The sequence below is a fragment of the Lupinus angustifolius genome, chromosome LG19 (assembly GCF_001865875.1).
Source record: "Lupinus angustifolius cultivar Tanjil chromosome LG19, LupAngTanjil_v1.0, whole genome shotgun sequence".
Lineage (NCBI taxonomy): Eukaryota > Viridiplantae > Streptophyta > Magnoliopsida > Fabales > Fabaceae > Lupinus > Lupinus angustifolius.
In genome coordinates, this window is record NC_032027.1 from 13837071 (window position 1) to 13859364 (window position 22294).

At 32.2% G+C, this 22294-nt stretch overlaps 1 protein-coding gene and 1 long non-coding RNA gene across 2 annotated transcripts; one reads left to right on the plus strand and one right to left on the minus strand.

The window, feature by feature from the left end:
- On the plus strand, positions 288–2454 carry LOC109334862 (uncharacterized protein At4g26485-like). Its single transcript, XM_019570848.1, has 3 exons — positions 288–572; positions 689–887; positions 2019–2454. Exons 1-3 carry the CDS (start codon positions 368–370, stop codon positions 2299–2301), a joined length of 687 nt encoding a protein of 228 aa, XP_019426393.1. The 5' UTR covers positions 288–367; the 3' UTR covers positions 2302–2454.
- Positions 809–17672, minus strand: LOC109334864. The gene is made up of 3 exons (XR_002106153.1): positions 17662–17672; positions 10867–10873; positions 809–918 (listed from the first exon to the last, which is right to left on the minus strand). It is a non-coding gene; the product is annotated as an uncharacterized LOC109334864 (long non-coding RNA).

Sequence of the window (22294 nt, forward strand, 5' to 3'; positions counted from 1 at the left end):
TATGTTTTGAGTAACAATATAAGAGATTGATACCGTATCACTGTATTATTCATTCATATTTTATTGAAAGTAATATAATACAAATTTAGATTGATCTTTTAATATTTCATTTTATCACTTCTTGATTCTATTATGAGAGTACATCTTCTATCTCAAAATTTATAAAACTCTCTCTATATATATTTTCTCATTGTTTAAACAAATAAATTATGAATTTAACTTTATATTTTGACGAATGAGAAATATATGATACCATGAATGTGGTTCGGTACTATTATAGCCTTAAAGGTGTTTACTTTTGTATTATTGATCATTGGTGTCTGCAGTGAAAGGAAGAAAAATCATTCAGACCACTAATTCAAAACTAATGGGTACCCAACATCAAAAAGATGATGATGTTGATCTTGACACTGATGATGAAAATGTTCAAGAATCAGAGAAATGGAAGAAGCATTACTCATCAAACCAAAAAATACTCCTAGTTGGAGAGGGTGACTTTTCTTTCTCTCTTTCTCTGGCTACAGCTTTTGGCACTGCTCACAATCTTGTTGCCACTTCCCTTGATTCTCAGGGTCAGTCCCATTTTTTCAAAGTTTCAATTTTTATCTTCTTTTCAATGGAAAAATCAAAACTTGGTGCATTTTTCATCATACCCATGTTTTATTTTGGTGTTTTTTGTTTTGGGTAGAGAATATTGGAAAGAAGTACAGTAATGGAATAAGTAATGTGAGAGAACTTGAAGAAAGGGGTTGCCTTGTGCTTTATGGTGTTGATGCCAAGGAAATGAGTAATCACTTCTTTCTCAAGACTCAGAGGTTTGATCGCATTGTTTATAACTTCCCTCATGTTGGTTTTCTTTACCCAGAGAACAGTCACTGCCAGATTCAGTAATACTCTTTACTCACTATCTTTTCATCTCTCATATTATTATTTTGTATAACGTTTTATCCTTTTAAATTAATGATTCTTCATTTCTTTGTTCTATTCTGATAACTGAGTCAGGTGATTGTGACTTTCTAATGATTGGGTTTGTTGCCCAAAAATAACTTGCTATGTGATGGTAATAACTAATAAGCATGAATACTTCAAAATAGTTACTGCGTGACTGTATTCATATTGGATATTTCACATACATTTTTCAATAATCTAATTGTATTTTATAATTTACTTAATAGCAATGGCACTCTAATTAAATAAATGTTAGCATTTTATTATGTTTATATTGATTGATTCATGTTAACTCTTAGAATATTATTTTACTCTTTCATTTTAAATTTATGTTTTCAGGTTAATTTTATATCTTTTTATAAATGTGGTGTGTTCTATAAATTTTATAATGATATAAATGTGGTTTGATCCTTGTATTATATAAGTTGAGAACTTGCATTTGCTTGCTATAATAAATATAAGCCCGATGAGATATTAGTTTAGTGATATAAGTCTATGCTTGATTCCTAAGTATCGTACTATACCAAAAGGTTAAAAGTTCGATTCTTGGAATCATGTGACACTTGTTAGGAGTGATTGTCACGCAAGATTAGTTCCATAAACAAGAATCCACGGTCTAAAACCATGATTTTTTTAATTGACATGACATGTTTTTATTGGTACGGAAGACAATTTAAGATATGGTTTGGAACAGTAGATCCTTGTTGCAGTTCCTTAACTATATGGTAAAGGATGCCCTTAGTTATACCAAAAAATATATAAGGTGATAAAATATTGAAGCCATTTTTCAGCCATACATTTTCACTTCATCTGCTATACCTTTCTGTTTTCTATCAACTCCACCATGAAGACCTTTTCCTTTCAACAAGGGATTTTGGAACTAAACCCTTGATTTTCACTGTGATATATTTAGGATTAATAAGAATGTTACTGTTTATGCATGCTTGTCTTGTGCACTATGGATAATGCAAACATGCAAACATTTCGGTCTATTTTGAATAGAATTTGTTGTTCATATATATAATCACTTTATGCTTATTGATGGACCTGAATTTTTGGCAACCAAGCAGGTTGAACAAGAGGTTAGTAAAGGGTTTCTTGTCAAATGCAAAAGTTGTATTAAGGAAAGAAGGAGGGGAGATTCATATAACACACAAGGAGGGTGATCCATATAACAAATGGGATCTTGTAAAGAAGGCAGAGAAAAGAGGACTTGTTTTGGTGCAAGTTGTGCCATTTTTCAAGGATGACTATCCTGGTTATGATAACAAGAGAGCACATGGAAAATTATCTGATGCAACTTTCATCATTGGGGAATCTAGTACTTACAAGTTCAAGCTTCAAAATGACTAAAGGGTGGGGTTTTGTTTGGAAGAACAATGTTATGTTAAAGATGCTAACAATCTCTCCTCTCACTTAACTTGTATGTAGGAAAAAAAACAAGGGAAATCTTGTACTTTCATCTTTATGATACTTATGACTTGAGCTTGGATTGTTATTTTCAAGGGATTATTTTGCTTAGTTCTATGTAACTAACTATTTAACTATTAAGGGCATGCTACAATATGATTTGACTGATATGAAGAAGATAAAATTAGTACAATATCTATATAATTACATTGTAAAAGTTCATACACAATATTTACTATCATCTACTATTTATTTGTATTATTTTTATTTAAAAATCAATAATGATTAAAAATGAATTATGGACAATATAAAAATCTCTTATACTGTCAATGTATATAATAATGATTAAAAATAAATTATGGACAATATAAAAATCTCTTATACTGTCAATGTATATATATTTTTCCTCTATGATGTCATTGGAACCATGATCCTCCTATTCTGTAACATTGTTATGTGTTCGGTTCACTTGTTTATAACAAAGATTTAATATCTATATATTGACAGTGTAAGTGTTTTTTATATTGTCGGTAAATTTTTACCATTGATATGATAAGTACTTGATTTTTAAATAAAATTATTACAAATCAAAGTGAATGATGTACTATCAGTATAAAAATATTTACACTGTTAGTGTATAGATTTTAAACTCTACACAAGATTTATTATATATACACTGATAGTGTAAATTATTTTTATACTGTCAACAAATCATGCACCATTGATTTATTACCATTGTTCACTCTCAAACAAAATTTTACAAATCATTGGTAGATGATGTACTGTTAGTGTAAAAAACTTTACATTGTCCATGCTTAGATTTTAAATACATAAGAGCACCCACAATGGTAACAAAAAAATTGTCCTTAGCGAAATACACACGTTCTTCATTAATGCTTCATTTGGTTGCATAAGAGAGAAAGAAGTGAGAAAGAAAGAGGTGAGAAAGAGAAAGAGGAGAAATATAGTATATTTTAGTGATGTTTGGTACAAGAGAGAATGAGAGAAAATGAATAGAAAGAGATATTTTATTCTCTTTCTCTTTTGTTTGGTTGAATAGAAAATGAGAAGAGAGATGATGTTATGATTCAAATGACAAAAATGTCCCTAATAATATTTAAAACTAAAAAGTAGAGAAAAAATTAAAGGGCATTTATGTCATTGCATGCCAAAATTTCATCTCCTCCCACTTTCTCACCAAAGGAGGAGAGAAAGTTTTTTGTGTGGGACCCACATACATTTTAGTCTCTCCTCTCTTCTAAATCAAACAAGAAAAATTCTCTCTCACCATTTTCTCTTCAAACTCTCTCTCACCATTTTCTCTCCACTCTAACTCTCCTCTACCAAAGAGAGGCTAAAGGAGAAAACTCATTCTTGTTCTTATTTCACAACAATAAGTTAAATAAGCAACATTCTTAAAGTTGTGAGTCAACGTTAAAAAAAATGTAACCAAATTATTATAAGAGAGAAATATAAATGTGAATATATTTGTGAGGTACAGATAAGAACGAAATAGAGTTGCACCATTAGATATAATTTTAGTTTGAGTTGCTTAAGTTGTTGGAAAATATAAACAAATATAAAATAATTAACCAGACCCATTCAAGAACAAAATATGGGTTGCAACATTTGGATGATCTAATACATATCTCTTGGATACTTTTGACGTAAATGGTTACTTGTTAGTTGTTGGGCAGATGAAAAGCATAGAATGATAGAAACCGTTGGGAACGTAATTGATTTCATTTTATGTTATAAGGTCTAATGAATTTCAATCATAGAATTATTTTTGCATATTTTCAACACTATTTATTAACTTTCTTAAATTTTCGTGCTAGATATAGAAAACCAAGGGATCGGTTTAATGTAATCTGATAATTTTTATAAGACTCTTTTAAACAATTTCTCGTAGATTAAGTAAGAGAGTGTAATATCTAGTATTGTGACTGTAAAAATTTATATATTATTAATACATCATTTATTATTCATTTGTATTACTTTATTGAAGTGTTCATAATTATCAAATATGAATGATAAATAATACATTGACTGATGACAGACTTAAGTACTAGAGACAGAGGGTGCAAGTTGCATTAAGTGCAATGTAATTAAACTTAACTTGGATCGACTAGTCTGACCTATAACATACACTTAATTAGTTATAGTTGCTCATCCAATCAACCATGAACTGAAACATGTACGAATTAGTTCGACTTGATTGTTTTACACATAAAACTAATAACTCAGTTTACCAAATCAATCAATTAATTTTTTATAAAAATAAAAAGAAGTTGTGTTGGGTGAAAAAAAATCTCATAGTTTTATTAACTTTTAAACTTATTTATTCGCTTTTGTTGCGATTAAAACAAAAAAATTATGTTCTTTGATGATGTTTTCAATTTACTTTATAACATTTTATTTTAGGAAAACATTCTTTGTTGGATGTCTAATACTAATCTTTTTTAATTTTGATATAAAGTTATTAAATAATTTTAGTTTTTTGTATAATTTTTTAGATGTTTTTAATGTAAACTGATTTAACCAGTGATTCATAATATGATTATTGACCTAATTTATTGACTAAATGAATAATTTAATAATATTGATTCTCCATAATGTATCTCACAAATAAATAACAATGATGCAATTTTATATCAGTTTAAATAATTAGGCAAGTAAACAATTAGGCAGGTTAATGATAGAAGGCAAGTAAATAATTAGGCAGGTTAATGATATAAATTTGAAAACCCATTTATAATTTCCTTCTCGCTAAAAGGTTCCATATAATATACCTGTGAGTAAACCATATCAAACACAGGTACTTCGTTGAATGGAATAAAGGAAAATATAATTTTTAATATCACATTTATCATTTTAAATATAATAAAATTATAAGTTTACCATTAAAAATAAAGGGAGAAATATGTACATATTTCTTTAAATAGAGAGGATTCTTGTTCCAATAAGTTATATATATAAGTTTTATACTTAGTGCTTATTAAATGATGTTATTTTGATCCCTCAAAATTTTGCATGGATTAATTTAGCACCCGAAAATTGAAAAAAAATGAAATCAACCTTGATGAAAAATGTATAATTTGAAAGTTGGAAGTGAAATAAACTTTAAGAAGACAGAGAGTGATAAAGATAGAGCATGACATTAGTTAGCTCAGGAACTTATTTAATAAGATTGTGACGGTATTAGTTGTTTCATAATATTGCATAATGAAAGCTTCACAAACTCATTTAATGAGATTATGAGGGTATTAGTTGCTCATTATAAAATTGCATAATGAGAGCTAGACATTAATTGGATGAGAAAGTTGCTTAATAAGATTATGAGGTATAAGAAGATATCATTCAAGTAAAGGTGAAATACTTTAAGGAATTAATATGTATACATTGTCAGTGTAAGTGTTTTACACTGTCAGCAAATCAATGGTGGATGATGTACTGACAGTGTAAAAAACTTTACACTGTCGATGCATATATTTTAAACTCATACTTTAATCACCATCTATAAGAATAAGAGAGATAAGATGAAATAATAAGATGAAAACCAATTTACAAATGAAATATAATACTGATATAGTAGAGATATTATATATTAATATTGTAATCATACTTTCTCATAATGAATATTTTTTTAGGAGATCCCTTAGTTTTTTATTTGTTTGCATATTTCATAAGTGTCCATCATATATGTTCTTCCACTTTGAAAAGAGTTATTAGAATTAGGGTTGTTTGCTAAACTAGGCAATTGTCGGCCTTAAGCTGCTTTGAGTGGATATCTGAGAAATAACTTCAACACTTAAGTCAGTATTTATAAATATATGTTAGAGATAAAGTAAAATGCAAATATATTACCTCCCCTTATGAGTGACTTCATCTATTTGTACGATTAGGTGCAATGATCTGCACTCCATAGAGTGTGGGCAACTAAACATGTCCTCCGATCAAAGGACATGACCTTACCTTTAGCGTGAAGAATGTTGTTCGCCCTATTATTATACCCATTCCTAATAGTTGGTCGGTCCTAACCGATTCTGGTAGCTGGCCCGTAATGACAAGTTCTGATACCATAGTTTAGCTAATCCGTATCTAATCCCATACCAAATCCTTACAACACTTTAGCTAGTGCATACCTATATGCTATGAAACACGGATACTGATACGTATCCGATACGTCGACACATATTTTTTCCAAAATACAGGATACGATACGTTCAGGGATACGCATATAAAATATAATAAAATTATAAGTGTAAATCAAAATATCCAAAGTAAAAAATATAATGGAAATTTAAAATCATTTTCCTCCATAACAAATATATCTTATCCTATTTTAATGAAAACGAATCTATCCTAAAATCATTGACCTCCATAACAAATATATTTTATCCTACTTTAATGAAAACGAATTTATTTTATCTTGTTTTATTGGAAACGAATCTATCTTATCCTATTTTATTGGAAACGAATCTATTTTATCATGTTTTATTGGAAACGAATTTATACATTACTGAAAACGAATCCATATATCGTATATTTTATTGAAAACGAATCGGATACGTGTCTTAATATTTTTTTATTTAATTTTATTTTTTAAATTTTTGGATACTCTATGGATACGTATCCTTCGCGAATCTGAGCGTATCCGTGTCGGATACTGACACGTGAGGGTGTTTGACGAATCCGTGTTTCATAGCCTATATGTAACTGATACGTAGTAAATTTCAATAGCAATCCCTCACTAATTTGTAAAACAATTAATGATATTCCTATCAAAAGAAGAATCTGATTGGATTAATGGAAATCTATAGCTATAGTTACTCAACTCTAGAATTTTTATATCATAAAATAAGTAATGAATGATACATTAGGACCAATGATTTGACTATTATATTTTATCTTTAGTTAATCTATCTTATGTGACCACTTCATCTATGTGTAATTGTGTAAACTTCAACTGTTATTCTCCCCACTCAGCCTTTCCATTCAAAACTAGAAGAGAAAACCTTTCCATATTCCGAACTTGAAAAGAGAGATGGATCATGGGCACCAAAGAGAGGATAAACTGATCATGATCTAGTTGTTAATTAACAACAGAAACACAACTGCTGAATATGATTGAGGATGATCCGTGTTGGGGATGTTTGAAATATTTTATTATATGAAGTCCCACATTGCTTAGAATTAGAATAGAGTAGAATATCAATGTTATATATTAAACTCAATTCCCTTGTTATAATGTGCACCATATATAAGCACCAAATAGAAATACCCCATGGGCAGGTGGGCCATGGTGTGCTAGGGTTTGTAATCCTTATTCTCTAATAATATCTTGGTAGTCGTTCAACACTCCCGGTGACGTAGGCACAATTGGCCAAACCCCGTTAACAATTTTTCTTGTTTCTCCTCTTCTATTTATTCTATGCACATTATTTGATTGTTTGTGGCCAACGTTGCGCAACGATCGCTTCCACTGCACTAACAATTGGTATCAGAGCCAATTGGTAGATGGCTCTTAACCTAGACGTCGGATATGGCTAACTAACAATTGGTATCAGAGCCAATTGGTAGATGACTCTTAACCCAGACGTCAGATAATGGCTAAAGAGGGTGAATGTGTGATGGCTAGACAATGTGCGTCAAAGGTAATGACAAAGATAGAGTAGATTTGTTGAAGGAGAAGAAAACATGGTGGCAAAACTGTAGTGTGTGCGATGTATGTGTTGATCCAGAACCCCATAAGTTCATGTATTGGGTTAGGATCAAGGTGGAGATAGAGACAAAGGTGTTGAGTTAGATGCTGACAATATCTCTCTAGATGTTAAGAGAATGTTCTCATTGGAGATGAGAAAGAGAATATCGTAATGGCGTGTGTGAGACGTCATAGTGAAAGATATTAATTGTTAGCAGATCCACAAAAGCACAAGGACGATGACTAACTTTGATGTAGGGTGTGACATGGGCATTGACTTTGATACAAGTTGTAACACGAGTATTGGTAGAGATGCAGAGGTGTGACATGGGCATTGACTTGGATGCAAGGATGTGACACATACATTAGTTAGCATTGATGAAGGTATGTGCTGTGGGTATACTCCTTATGATGGAGTATGATAGTTCTTTTGAACTAGGATTGTCGAAGTAGACAATGGTGATAGCGGTTGAGGCTTTCCAAGGAAGCTCCAAGGTTCAGTTTGACTGAGTATTGAAGATGACGATTGTTGGTGAACTTTTGTGTAGAGGTTCCAATATATCGAAAGACTTCCTAGCAATAGGTGGCTAGGCGGCGTGTTCCATTTGATGGTGGTACGGGAAGCTGCACTATAAGTTTGGAGAGTTAGGTTCTTGATAACATCGTCAATGATACTCAGAAGGTCTATGCTGTAGGGGAACAATTAAAGAGAATTAAACATTAAACAAGGTGAAGTCATATATTCGCTAAGGTGAAGATTCTTGTGTAGATTTCCTAAGGAGCGAGATATTCGTCTATTTCAATCAAGGTGAAGATTGTTGGGGATGTATGAAATGTGTTATTATATGAAGTCCCACATTGCCTAGAATTAGAATAGAGTAGAATATCAATGTTATATATTGGACTCAAGTCCTTGTTATAATATGCACCAGATATAAGCACCAAATAGAAACACCCCATGGATAGGTGGGCCCATGAGTGTGCTAGGATTTGTAATCCTTATTCTCTAATAATATCTTGGTAGTCGCTCAGCGCTCCCGGGGACGTAGGTACAATTGGCTGAACCCCGTTATCAAATTTTTTTTTCTTCTCTTCTATTTATTCTATGCACATTATTTGATTGCTTGTGGCCAACGCTGCGCAACGATCGCTTCCGCTGCACTGACAATTCGTTTCTTAGGAACGGCTGAAGAAAAAAAGATGTTTCAACCTTAAAGGAATTTATTATATGATGGAAAAAGTTATTATTTACAACTTGTTCTGAGTTTGAGTGTAATAATGTTTCATTAGATTCTAGTATTATGAAAACATTTTGAATGCATGTCCCTTAATTTGATTATAACCTTACTAGTCTTATGTATGTGGTTTGAGTTGTAATGGATGGGCACCATTGTGCTTCCTTAATATAATCAATCCTTCACTTTCCTTAGAAGAAAGTATATTAAATATAATTAAGGATTTGACAAAATCCAAAGGTGTTTTCTTTGGGGTAGAGGAGAGGAGAGTAAAAGCATACATTGGGTGAGTTGAAAAAATATGTGTAGGTCCAAAGAGGAAGGAGGTATAGGGATTCAAAATCTATATGTGTTCAATTTGTCTTTATTAACTAAGTGGAGATGGAGAATTCTTATTGAGAGAGAGTCCCTTTGAATTAAAGTGGTGAGATCTAGATATGATGATGGGGTGCTTCATAGAGGCGAGGTCAATGACTCTGAGTGTTTTAAGAGAGGTTCTTCTTGGTGGAGAGATCTTGGTAGACTCAACAATAAGGAACATAGGATTAGTAATGGGTGGTTCAGTGAGGGAGTTCGTAGGACAGTTAGTTCTGGGCAGTCTATTCGGTTTTGGACTGATTAGTAGGTGGGGGGGGGGGATTGTCTTAAAATTCGTTTTGTAAGATTGTTTCAGGTGGCACTAGACAAAGATGCTCATATTAGTTCCTTGCAAGAATAGAGAAATGGGGCTTGGAGTTGGAATCTAAAATGGCGTAGGAGCTTGTTCCTTTGGGAATAAGGAGAAGTCGAAGACCTTCTCAAAGTGCTGGAAGAAGCAAGAATTGTACAAGACCTTGAAGATGGGTGGGTTTGGTCTCATGACGCTAGTGGTTTCTATTCGGTTCGTAATGCTTATCATGTTCTTCAAAGTGTGAATAGTAATAGTGAAGTTGGCTACTTTAAAAGGTTGTGGGCTTGTAATGTTCCACCAAAGATGAGGTGTGCTTAGTGTGGAGAATGTCCTTCGATTAAATCTTGCTAGACGTGGAGTCATATGTGATCAAGATTCAACAAGGTGTGTGTTTTGGGATGTCATGGACGAATCCATAGACCATTTGTTCTTCACTTGTGATAAATCTTATGGTGTTTGGCAAAAACGTAACTTTACTCTTGGTTTGGTCTTGTTTCTACTATCTCTAATGATGTTAAGAGCAATTTCTTTTCTCATATGAATATGCGCTGGATGGAGAAAAAGACTACACAACAGTGGATGTCCTTATGATTCGTTACTATTTGGTCCTTATGGTTGATGAGGAACAAAGTTATTTTTGAGAATTCTACCTTCAATCTAGATGAGGTAATGAATTTAATCTCTCTTCACTCTTGGAACCTTCTCAATGCTCGTTTTCCTAGTTTTTGTTTCTCTTTTGTGGAGTGGGTTGTCTACCCTTATGGTTGTCTTCTTGGTTGTAACGTTTATTTGTCTTTGTGAATATGAGTACTACTTGTTCTCCTAATCGTTTTTTATTTTTATTATTAAATTTCTTTAGCTGATAAAAAAAAGGAAATATATATTTTTGGTTGGAACACTTTTTTGCTATTGACATTAGGGTTATACATTAGGAAAAACCCTAGACATTATTATTGATATTATATTGTTTCTCCCTGGAAGCCCTTAGATGTAGCCTATAGTAAAGAGAAAAGAAGGAGCAAATTCTAATGATATTGTGATTAAACACATTGCAAAAAACACTTGTCACTATATATAAATTTTACTATATATCAAATCTTGATACAATGTTGAGAGTATTTCACAGCCACATTCATAAACTTCATGTGTAACTTAATTTGGAAGCATTTGAACTGTTCTGCTTCCTTGCAATTTCACTTGTCTAAAGATATAAGCTGCATTAACTTTACGCATGTACATTGTCTTCCCAACTGCAACTCTAAGCATAGGTCTAGAGATAGGCTCAAATACAATCCGATGCGGCCACGTAATTTTGCTGTGTTGTAGAATATTATGACAACATAATGTGACGTGGTTCACAATTTGAAAATGACGTAGGGAAATCTCCAAACATAGAAATTGATTCCTGAAATAAACATCATAAAAAATGAGAAGCCTGGAAATGGAAAAGAATGTTAAAATATGATTGCGAAAACTACCTAATTAAGATTTGTAAGAAATTATCACCCAGCTTATTATCATATGAGATATATAGAAATAGAACAAATGACAATAATAGCAAACAGAAGGTATATATGGATGGCACAATGATCATTAATTATGATGGAAAGTTGATCTTGTTGGCTGTTGAGAGTGGAAACATTCATGATCATCACTAGGTCTGATTGATAAGCAGCCTGCATGGCTCTCCAAATGCCAAATAAAAAGGTCACCATTCCTTTTGGCAAAAGCATCTTACATGGCATTCAGGGAGCCAGGCAAGCACATCATTTCAGATATACCAATCCATAATCTGCATCATCAAAACAATCAATGATAAAGTGTGTAAAAACAGCTTAAGATTGATAAAAACAATTAACAGCTACATCCCTTTTACTATAAGAAGTATAGAGCTAATAATAACAAGAGGAGTCTAGACTTCAAAGACTTGAAAGGAGTCTATCTATTTTTTGAGGCAAAGAGAGGTATAATAAAAGTGAGGAGAGAAACAAGAGAAGATTTATGAAGGGAAAGTTGTGAGAAAGGGAGAGGATTCCTATTGGCTAAGGTGGTAGCCAAAAGGCTTATTTATAAGCAATCTGCAATAGTGGCCATCACATATAACCAAAGGTGCATGGGTTTTACAGGTAATCTTTTTTGGATTTTCTTTCCTTGGAAAAGGTGAACTCAACGCCCAACCCCACTTCCAACTCAGAACTTTCTTTTCAAATTTTAACATCACATTTTTCTTCCTTCTTTCTTTTCAGTTACATGTAAAAATGGGGTGTGGTTATCTGTCAAATCCTGTAAGCTATTATGATTTTGAGTGCATTGGTTAGCATGAGTAGTATTTTATTTTTGTTGTTTAATACCTTGGCCTAGTTTTAAATTATACTCCATATGGTTGTAGTTATAATTTTACAGTGTATCTCCTTGATCAAAGTGTTGATATAGTGTAAGGGCTTTTAGATTTTTAGGATAATCAAAATGTCAAAAATTTGATTCCTAAGAGCGATATTTATTAAAGTGGTAATCAAACATTCAAAATAGATTAATTCTTTACCTTGATAGTACCAATGGTGCAAATATGTACAAAAAATTGAGATTATATAGATATTACATATATTTTTCATTGTTTCTCTCTTAAGAATGGGATGTTGAACCCTAGCTTTAATTATTGTGAACAAGTTCATTGATTATCATAAATATTATTTTAATAGACTCTCTGTGTTGTTTTAAATTATAGTTAATCTCAAGTATAATTGTGGTGGCAGAATGTAATTTCTCACTTTTCACAATATCATAATTTATATTACATAGATTGCATTCTTTCGTATTTTTTTTTTGTAATTATGATAAACATAAATAAAAGTATCATCCCAATTTAAAATCACGAATCCCTTAATGTTGACTATAATTCAAATTCTGGTACTAATATAAGGTAACTAAGTTGGAGTTATCTACATATTTATTCTAACTATTATATATTACTATATTATTCATTGTTTATTTTTAATTATAATTAATTATTCAAAAAAGTAATACAAATTAATAGTGGATAATATACTAAGTATACATGAATCTTTACATTAATAGTATATATATATATACTCCACTCATTAGCAAAACGGTGAATGACTTGGAGGATGCTTAAACCAGTTAATAAGACAAGGCCAGAGTTACAGTGTGGGTTAGCTGAGTTGTAAGGTGGGGTGGATTAACCTTTTTGAACTGAATTTGTTGGACCAAATATGGACAAATAATGTGATCATGAAACTCATACTCATTGTTGTTGGAGAATTGAAGAAGAGATAAAAGAAATAAGATGAGATGAGTAGAGATTGAATATTGGATTTGTTATTGAGAGAATAGAAAGTTGCATTTTTACACTAAAACACAAACATTCCTTTTATAAGAAGTAGTTAACAACCAACTGTAATAGAAATAACTACTTCTTTCTATATAAGGCAACTTCTAATTCTAACAAACTAATACTTCAATTACAACACTATTTCAACATCCTTCCTTAACTCAAGTATTTGCAAGGTTCAACTCCCATCTTCCTTCTAAATTGTTTAATTTTTTCTGTATTCAATGCCTTTGTGAACGGATCTGCCATTTGTAACTCAGTGTTGCAGTAGACAATTTCAATCTTCTCTTTATTAACCAAATCTCTAAAGTAGTGAAATCTAACTTCTACTGCTTCTTCCATGACTCACATGATTCTTAGCTAGCCTTATTGTAGAACTGTTGTCCAACTTCAGTTGTAATGGTGTTTTGACTTCAACCATCATTTCCTTCAATAATTTCTCAAGCCACATAGTTTGGCAAGCTGCATAACATCCTACTATGTATTCTGCTTCACAACTTGATAGAGCTATCACTTCCTACATCTTAGAGCACTAGGATATAAGAGCTCCATTTAATAAAAACAAGTATCTCGAGGTGCTCTTCCTCTCAACCAGATCTCCTCCATAGTCAGCATCAGAGTACTCTATTAACTCCAAGTTTGTGTTTTGACAGCTAGCTGGGAAGATGACTCCATAATCCATCGTTCTTTTATATATCTAATGATCCTTTTAACTGCTACCATGTGCGATTGTTTTGGTTTGCACATGAATCTGCTTACCAATCCAACACCAAAGCACAAATCTAGCATGTTGTTACACAAAAATCTTAAAGATCCCACCATCTGTTTATACAGTGTTTCATCTACTAATTCACCCTCTTCATCTCTAGTCAGCTTCAGGTTTACTTCCACTAGTGTGTTTACCTGATTGCAGGAGGCCGTGTTGAATTTCTCAAGTATCTCTTTTGCATACTTCTTTTGATGCATTACCATGCCTACTAAGATGTTATTGAATTCCATGCCTAAGAAGTAACTCAACCTTCCTAAGTCAGTCATCTCGAATTCAGTGTTCATCATCTCCTTGAATTCTTCAATCCTTACCAGTGTTGAGCATGTCACTAGTAAGTCAACCACATATAGGCATATGATCAACAATTCACCATTTTTACTTCTCTTGATGTACACTCCATGCTCAGCTATGCACTTTTTGAAGTCAATTTTGAACAGGAAGACATCAATTCTTCTATTCTAAGCTCTTAGGGCTTGTTTCAAGCCATAAAGAGCCTTGTTCAATTTGTAGACAAGATGTTCCTTGCTTTTAATAGTGAAACCAGAAGGTTGTTGGACATATACTTCTTCCACCAAGGGTCCATATAGAAATGCTGACTTAACATCTAATAGGAATAATGCCCAATTTCTTGCACAAGTAATGGCTAGCACCGGCCTTATGGTTTCTATTCTGGCCACATGAGCATAAACATCTATGTAGTTTTGCCCATACTTATATAGGAAACCTTTGGCTACCAACCTGGCCTTATACTTCAATAATGACCCATCTGGATTGAGTTTTTGTTTGAAGACCCATTTGACCCCAATTGTGTGTTTGTTTTTAGGTAGTTCAACCAGTATCCAGGTGTCATTCTTATCAATTGACTTGATTTCCTCCAACATTGAATCTTTCTATGTTGTTTGCTTTAAGGCTTCTAAATCATCCAAGGGAATTGCTTCAGCCAACAATGCCATATGTATGAATTCCCCTTGGTCATTGATTTGATCATCTGAATGAATCTCATAGTCATTGAGTCTAAGAGGCATAGATCTTGTTCTCTATGATTTGTGTGTCCATGGCTGTTCAGTTGAGTCTGTGGTGACTTCTTCATAGCCAATTGCATTTGGTTCTTCTCTGAATGTTTCATCATAACTGAGTTCTGGTATTAACCTTCTTAGACTTATTTGAATTAGTTTCTAATCCCATCTGTCATGTTCTAAGATGAGAACATCCCTGCTGATTGCAGTTTTGTTCTTGATTGATTTAAGAAGTTTGTAGGCTCCTGTAGGGTGATACCCTATGAACACCATTGCCTCACCTTTATCCTGAAGTTTGGTTCTTCTTTAGTCTAGTATGTGTCTATAAACAAGTGACCCAAACATTTTCATGTGACTAACATTTGGTTTCTTGCTTGTCCAAACCTTAAGTGGTACCTTCCCTTTAAGCCTTTTTGTTGGGCTTCTATTCAGAATATACACAGATGTTGAGACTGCTTCAACCCAGAGGTTTTGTGGGAGAACATTCTCCTTGATCAAGCTCATGGCCATGTCCATTATTGTTCTGTTTCTTCTCTCTACAAGCCCATTATGTTGAGGGGTATATGGGGCTGTTACTTCATGTTGTATTCCATTCTTTAAGCAATAGGTTTCAAACTCATTTGAAGTATATTCTCCCCCACCATCTGTTCTGAGTATCTTCAATTGCTTTCCATTCTCCTTTTCAGCCCATGCCTTCAAGTTTAAGAAGCTTGTGAATGCTTCACTTTTCACCTTCATCACATCAAGCCAAATCATCCTATTAAACTCATATATAAATATGATGTAGTATCTGTTACCACTCAGAGAAGGTGTCTCAAAGGGTCCACACACATCAGAGTGTACCACTTCCAAGACTAAGTTGGATCTCATAATGATTTTAGACTTGAAGGATCCCCTTGTTTTCTTTCCTATCAAGCATACTTCACAAGATTTCTCTGGTAGTGCAGTGATAGGGATTCCAGAGAAATCACTTGGAAGGTTCTATTCTTTAGGTGCCCATACCTTGAGTGCCATAACCAACTTTCATCCTTAGTCTGCATAGTGGCCAAGCATTGAGTTTCTGTTGTCTTGATATCCACTTGGAAGGTTCTATGCTTTGTTTGCTTGCTTTTGATTATAAGCTTGTCATCTGCATCAAACACCTCCAATTGCCCATTTTTCATTAATACTTTGAATCCATTTTCAATCAACTGACAAATGCTCAGTAGATTGCATTTCATTTTGGACATGTATAGCACATTGGATATCAGTGCTTTTGATCCATTCCTTCTTATGATGGCCACATCCTCAATTCCTTCAACTTCTAGTGAGTTGTCATCTGCAAACTTCACTCTACTTTGTTTGGACTTATCAAAGTTGATTAGCCACCCTTTGTGTCTAGTCATATGATTGGAGCACCCTGAGTCTATGTACCAAGATTCAGTATGGGGAATTTCTGCAGGGGAGATTGTCACCATCAGGTTCAATGGTTGTGAATCAGACTCCTTACCTTGGGCTACATAGGCTTCTTCTTCTTGTCTCCTTGCTGGATTTGTTCTATCTCATGTACATTCATAGGAGTAATGTCCGAGTTTATGACATTTAAAGCATTCTACTGACCTCTTATCCATTTTTATTTGAATTGGATCAGTTCCTAACTTTCCTATTTTATCTGAACTCTTAGTCCTCTCACTGTTTGCTTTGGTTTTTCCAAAGTTCTGAGGCCATTTCTTTTGAAAGTTATGCTTTCCTTTCCACCTCTTTTCTTTATTTTTGTCTTCATTGTTGTAGTGACAAGCCTTCAATGCTTGTTCAAGTCTCTTGATTGGGCACCTGTCAATCATCCTCATTTCATAAGCTTCTAAAGAGCTTTGAAGCTCTTCAATCTTCATTGAGATAATATTCTTTGACTCCTCTATTGCCACAATTATGAAATCAAACTTTTGAGGTAATGTCCTCATAATCTTTTCTATTACCATGATGTCTGTAATTGCTTCCCCATATCTTTTCGTCTGGTTAGTGATGGATAGAATTTTAGTGAAATAGTCGCCAATTCTATCACCTTCATCCATGTACAACAACTCATATTGCTTTCTAAGGGTTTTCAATTTTACTTTCTTGATCTTTTCTCCTCTAGCATGACTTCTGATCAAGATGTCCCATGCTTCTTTGGCATTGGTTGCATTCTGAATTTTCTCAAGGTGCACACATCTACACATTGAAGGATCAAGAACAACGCCTTGTTGTCTTTCTTATTTTCTTCATTGTGTGCCACTCTTTGTGTCTCTGTGGCTTCATCATTTAGTGGAAGAAGCCATTCTTCCACCACCTCAATGACTTTTTGAAAGCTGAATAACACCCTCATTTGAGTTCTCCACCTGTCCCAGTTCTTCCCTATCAAGATTGGGAGTCCCATGGAGTAAAAGTTTCCTACATTTCCCTCCATCTTCACAAGTTCAGCTTACTACTTCTCCTCAATTCTTCAGTTCTTCCTTCTTCCAGATTCTAATAAGTTCAACCTCTCGAGGTTGTACACCCTGATTTCAACTTCCTCTCGAGGTTGTAAACCCTGAATATAAACTTGCATTTTTACACTAAAACACAAACATTCGTTTTATAGGAAGTAGTTAACAACCAACTATAACAGAAATAACTACTTCTTTCTATATAAGGCAACTTCTAATTCTAAAAAACTAATACTTGAATTACAACACTATTTCAACAATTGTAACTTCATTAAACTAGAACTGTAAAAGAATAGCATTCAAATTTAACATTTAATAGTGTTTTCGACAATGTCTATGTGAACACAATAGAATGTAAGACTAGATTTAACAACACAAAATGCTATTGAAAGTGGAACATTCGTCGACTTACAATAGTGTTTGCTCTAACAAGCGTTGTTGATTCTCATGACAATACTATTTAATAAACATTATATTAAACAGTAATATCATATCAAACATTTCCTGCATATATATCAAACACATTCATCAACACAATATATATATATACATATATATATATACATATATATACATATATATATATATACATATACATATCTATATATATATATATACATATGTATATATATATACATATATATATATATATACATATATATATATACATATATATATATATATACATATATCAACACAACACATATAATCAATCTCATTTATTACTGCAACAATAATTACATTATCTATTTTCAAATATGTACAATCCAATAGACAACTAGTTTAGAATATACTTGTATATCTATCTATATTAATTACTCTATTAATCTAATCTATACAACAAAATTTAGGAGAAAGTTAGCTCATTCTTCCCTAAGTTAGTTGTGTAATCTGATCACTAGTGTATATCAATACATTATTGAAATCACATATAGTCTCAGCTTGTATCATGTTCCACTGCTATTGTTGGATGATCTCCTTTATGAAATACATCACATAATAGATGCAATTATACATGTTGTTTGGGCTTGGGCACTCAACGAAAAACAAAATAGCATAAACTTTTGAACATAGGCAAATACATTTACATTAAATTTGTATACTACAATTGCTTGAAATTTACTTTTATATGATTTTATTTGATGTTGTTTGAAGTACCGTTCGAGCCAATTTGTGAATTACAAATTTGCAGACCCCTCAAATAGATAAAATACATTGTTATAATCCAAATTGATAGTATATTTCCTTCAAGGCAAGTTATAATTAAAATTAATCAACTCCTATGAACATTTCCTTCTTTCGAGGTACTTCTTCACATCACCATAAACCAATGAATTAAAATAACATATTTGTTGTTCAATGCAATTTATGACGATAAAAAACCAATGAGACATACAATAGATTTGCAATACAATTAGAAAACATTCTACAGAAAACAAGTTATGTTTACAAAAATGTTCATCCAACATTATACGGTGTAATGAATAATACCTTATGAGGATTTTGTCGAAGAATATAAGCAGTGTATTGTTTCTTTTTTGTATTATTGCTTCTATCATTCATTAAATAATATATCATACATGGTGACAAGAACATCATTGAATATACCAATCAATTACCATCTTTATAGTAACACCAAATGAAAAAATGAATAGTTAAAAGAATACTATGCCAAAATTCGCTTTTAACGACAGTCCTTTAACAATACTTTCTAGCACAACATTGTTAAGTACAATACGGAAGATAAGTAATATCACTCTTTTAAACAAACACTGTTAAATTTGATAGGTGAATAAAGCTTTAACAACGTTTTCTTCAAAAGTGTTGTTCTATGTTTGCCTAAGATATTCAACATCATTTTTTTAAGCAAGTGCTATTGATTTAAATCTATTTAACATCATTTGGTTAAATAAGTGTTGTTAAATGTGATATATCATTAATGCTCATTACAATAACCTCTATTAAAAGTCACGCATTTAATAACGCTTGATTTAATGAGTGATGTTGTTACTTAATATGTATTTATGAAATTATTTAATTTTATTTTAAAAGATATAACCCGAGTAAATATTACACAGAAATAATCCAATTTATTAACAGAAACTCATATGCTATTTTTTCATATATAACACAACATGATCATACATATACGAAAAATGCAATTGTTTATTACTTCCAAAAAAATATTCTAAATCACCAAATAATATTATTAAATATAAAATATTAAGGTATGTGATTTAACAACAAAAACTCATATTTGGTAAGTGAATTGTGTTATTTGTCATTCTATTATCAAAAGTAAAACATAATATGACAATTAAATAATTTTAAGTTTTTTGCTATTTAACAACATTTTTTTAAGCAAGTGTTGTTGATTTGAATCTATTTAACCGCACTTGCTTAAATAAGTGTTGTTAAATATGACATATCAACAACGCTCATTATAATAAGCATTGTTAAAAGTCATATATTCAAAATCGCTCGTTTTAGTGAGTGCAAATCTTGGTAGATTTAAAAACAAAACCTCACACACAATACTATATTTATTATTCACTATTCTATTTCTCTTACTCTTCTTCTCTTCTTAGTTTCTCTTTTCAAGCAAGTTTTTAGTTTTTGGTTTCTATTTTCGAGTACAAGATGAATCATTATCTTATTTTACCTTATTTATTTTTCTTTGATTCACTCTTGTTGCTTTCATTTATATCTATATTAACTGCTTATTTTATAATATAGGAAATGTCAAGGTTGAAGCTAGATGGAGTAGTTGATGATTTACCAAACTTGCAATCTCTGCATGTATTTCTTGCATTTGACTATTATTTTTTCATCCATATTTTCTATGTAAATTTTAATTTGATTCTTGTTATATTGAATCTAAACTATGTATTTATATCTTCTTATTTCTTTAGTTAAGGGAGAGAATAAATTCTTTGATTTGTCTTTTACATCTTCATCACCTTTGTCATTTTCATTACTACATAAAATCTTCTGGATTAATGGATTTGAACTAAAGGAGATCAGTTCATGCAATGGTTTATGAATTGATTTTTTAGAATAATGTTTATATTATCAAATCTCTGGTAAATGTGGTGGAATTGAGCATGCTTGTTACCTATTTGATATAATGTCTGAGAGAGATTTTGCCTTATCTAAAAGTAGACATTTAACAATGTTTGCTTTAGTGAGCACGATTAAATGTTTATTTTCTACAGCGCTTCAAAAGCCTTGTTAAATATAACCCTATATTCTACTGCACTCATATAGACAACGTCCAATAAGCGCTATTAAATGACAATTTTAAGCGATGTTGTTATGCTATTCTGGCATAGTGGAAATAAAATACCTCATATCACTATGTTAGAAAAACAAAATAGCAGCGCTTAAAATTGTCATTTAATAGTGCTTTTGAGACGTTTTCTATGTGAGCGCAATAGTACATAAGGTTATATTTAACAACATTTTTTGAAGCGTTTAGAAAGTAGACATTTAATAGCGCTCACTGAAGCAAGTACCGTTAAATGTCTACTTTATAAATAAGACAATATCTCTCTCAAACATTCTATCAAACACATGACAAACATGTTCAACTCCACCACATTTACATTGGATTTGTGATCGAGGCCGTACCCGATACAAATAATATAACAATTAAAACTGCAGTACTAGGAAGTGACTCCTAGGTCGTTTCCCAAGGATTATCTTTCAAGCAAAGCTTCAAACACCTTTTACTCACACTCACACAAGGGGGGTTTTGTTGTTGGATAGTATGAACTAGTAGTTAAACAATGTAATAAAACAGCTAAATCCATTTGATTCGTTTGTTCACAACTCAATCCTCGGTTTCAAAAGATTATTTTCAGATTCCAACCATTAACTTCCGAATTTGTTGAGAATCAATTAACTAAGCGATAATCAATTCAAAGTTCCAGAACCTAAACATCAAACTAAGCGAAATCTGTAAAGGTATGAAACGATTAACAAATTCACACGAACTAAGCATTCATGCACTAGAAAGAGTAAATCAACTAAGTGAAGATAAACTCAACCAACCAGTTTCTAAGCAATGGCATTAAGCAAACCATATTCAGAAAAGATAGAAGAAATCAACAATAAAGAAACCGAAAATGCATTAATAACAAAACCTCAAGAGTTGTGATACATTACCAAAGGAACTTAGTCCAGAAATTTAGCCTTCCACGGCAATGGAAGAGCAAACCAAAAATGAGAAAAAGAAGGGGTGAAACCCTAGCAGCAAAAAGAGGGAAAAACGAAAATGACTTTGTGTTTCAAAATGAAGCAAAATGAAGTGTGTATGTTTGGAGTGGGGAATCCGAATTTAACCCCTCCAACACACATAAAACCGAATGGGGCCTAAACAATGGGCCCAAAGCTAAATTACAATAAAAACAACTCCTAAATTAAAAATACAATCTTCACTTCAACACATATCCTCGACTTCCATAATGCCCAAAATGCCATTGGTGCCAAATGTGATCTGAAAATGATAATAGACTTAATGAGGCCAAATAATCCCAAATTAACTCATTTTAGGAATATTAGTCCAATAAAGTCTAAAACACTAAACCATGTGAAACAAAGTCAATTAGGCACCAAGAATCATCAATCATACTAAATTAAGGTTATGAATAGTGTGTAATATATTGCTCATCAAATACCCCCACACTTAACCTTTCGCACTCCTGGGAAAAATCAAGAATTAAGGATATGCTAACCAATATGCACCAA

Excerpts from the sequence above, each read along its gene's own strand:
- LOC109334862 (XM_019570848.1), top strand. The coding sequence starts at position 368 with ATGGGTACCCAACATCAAAAAGATGATGATGTTGATCTTGACACTGAT. Across the intron at positions 573-688 it reads CACTTCCCTTGATTCTCAGG|AGAATATTGGAAAGAAGTAC; the intron begins GTCAGTCCCATT and ends TGTTTTGGGTAG. Across the intron at positions 888-2,018 it reads AACAGTCACTGCCAGATTCA|GTTGAACAAGAGGTTAGTAA; the intron begins GTAATACTCTTT and ends GCAACCAAGCAG.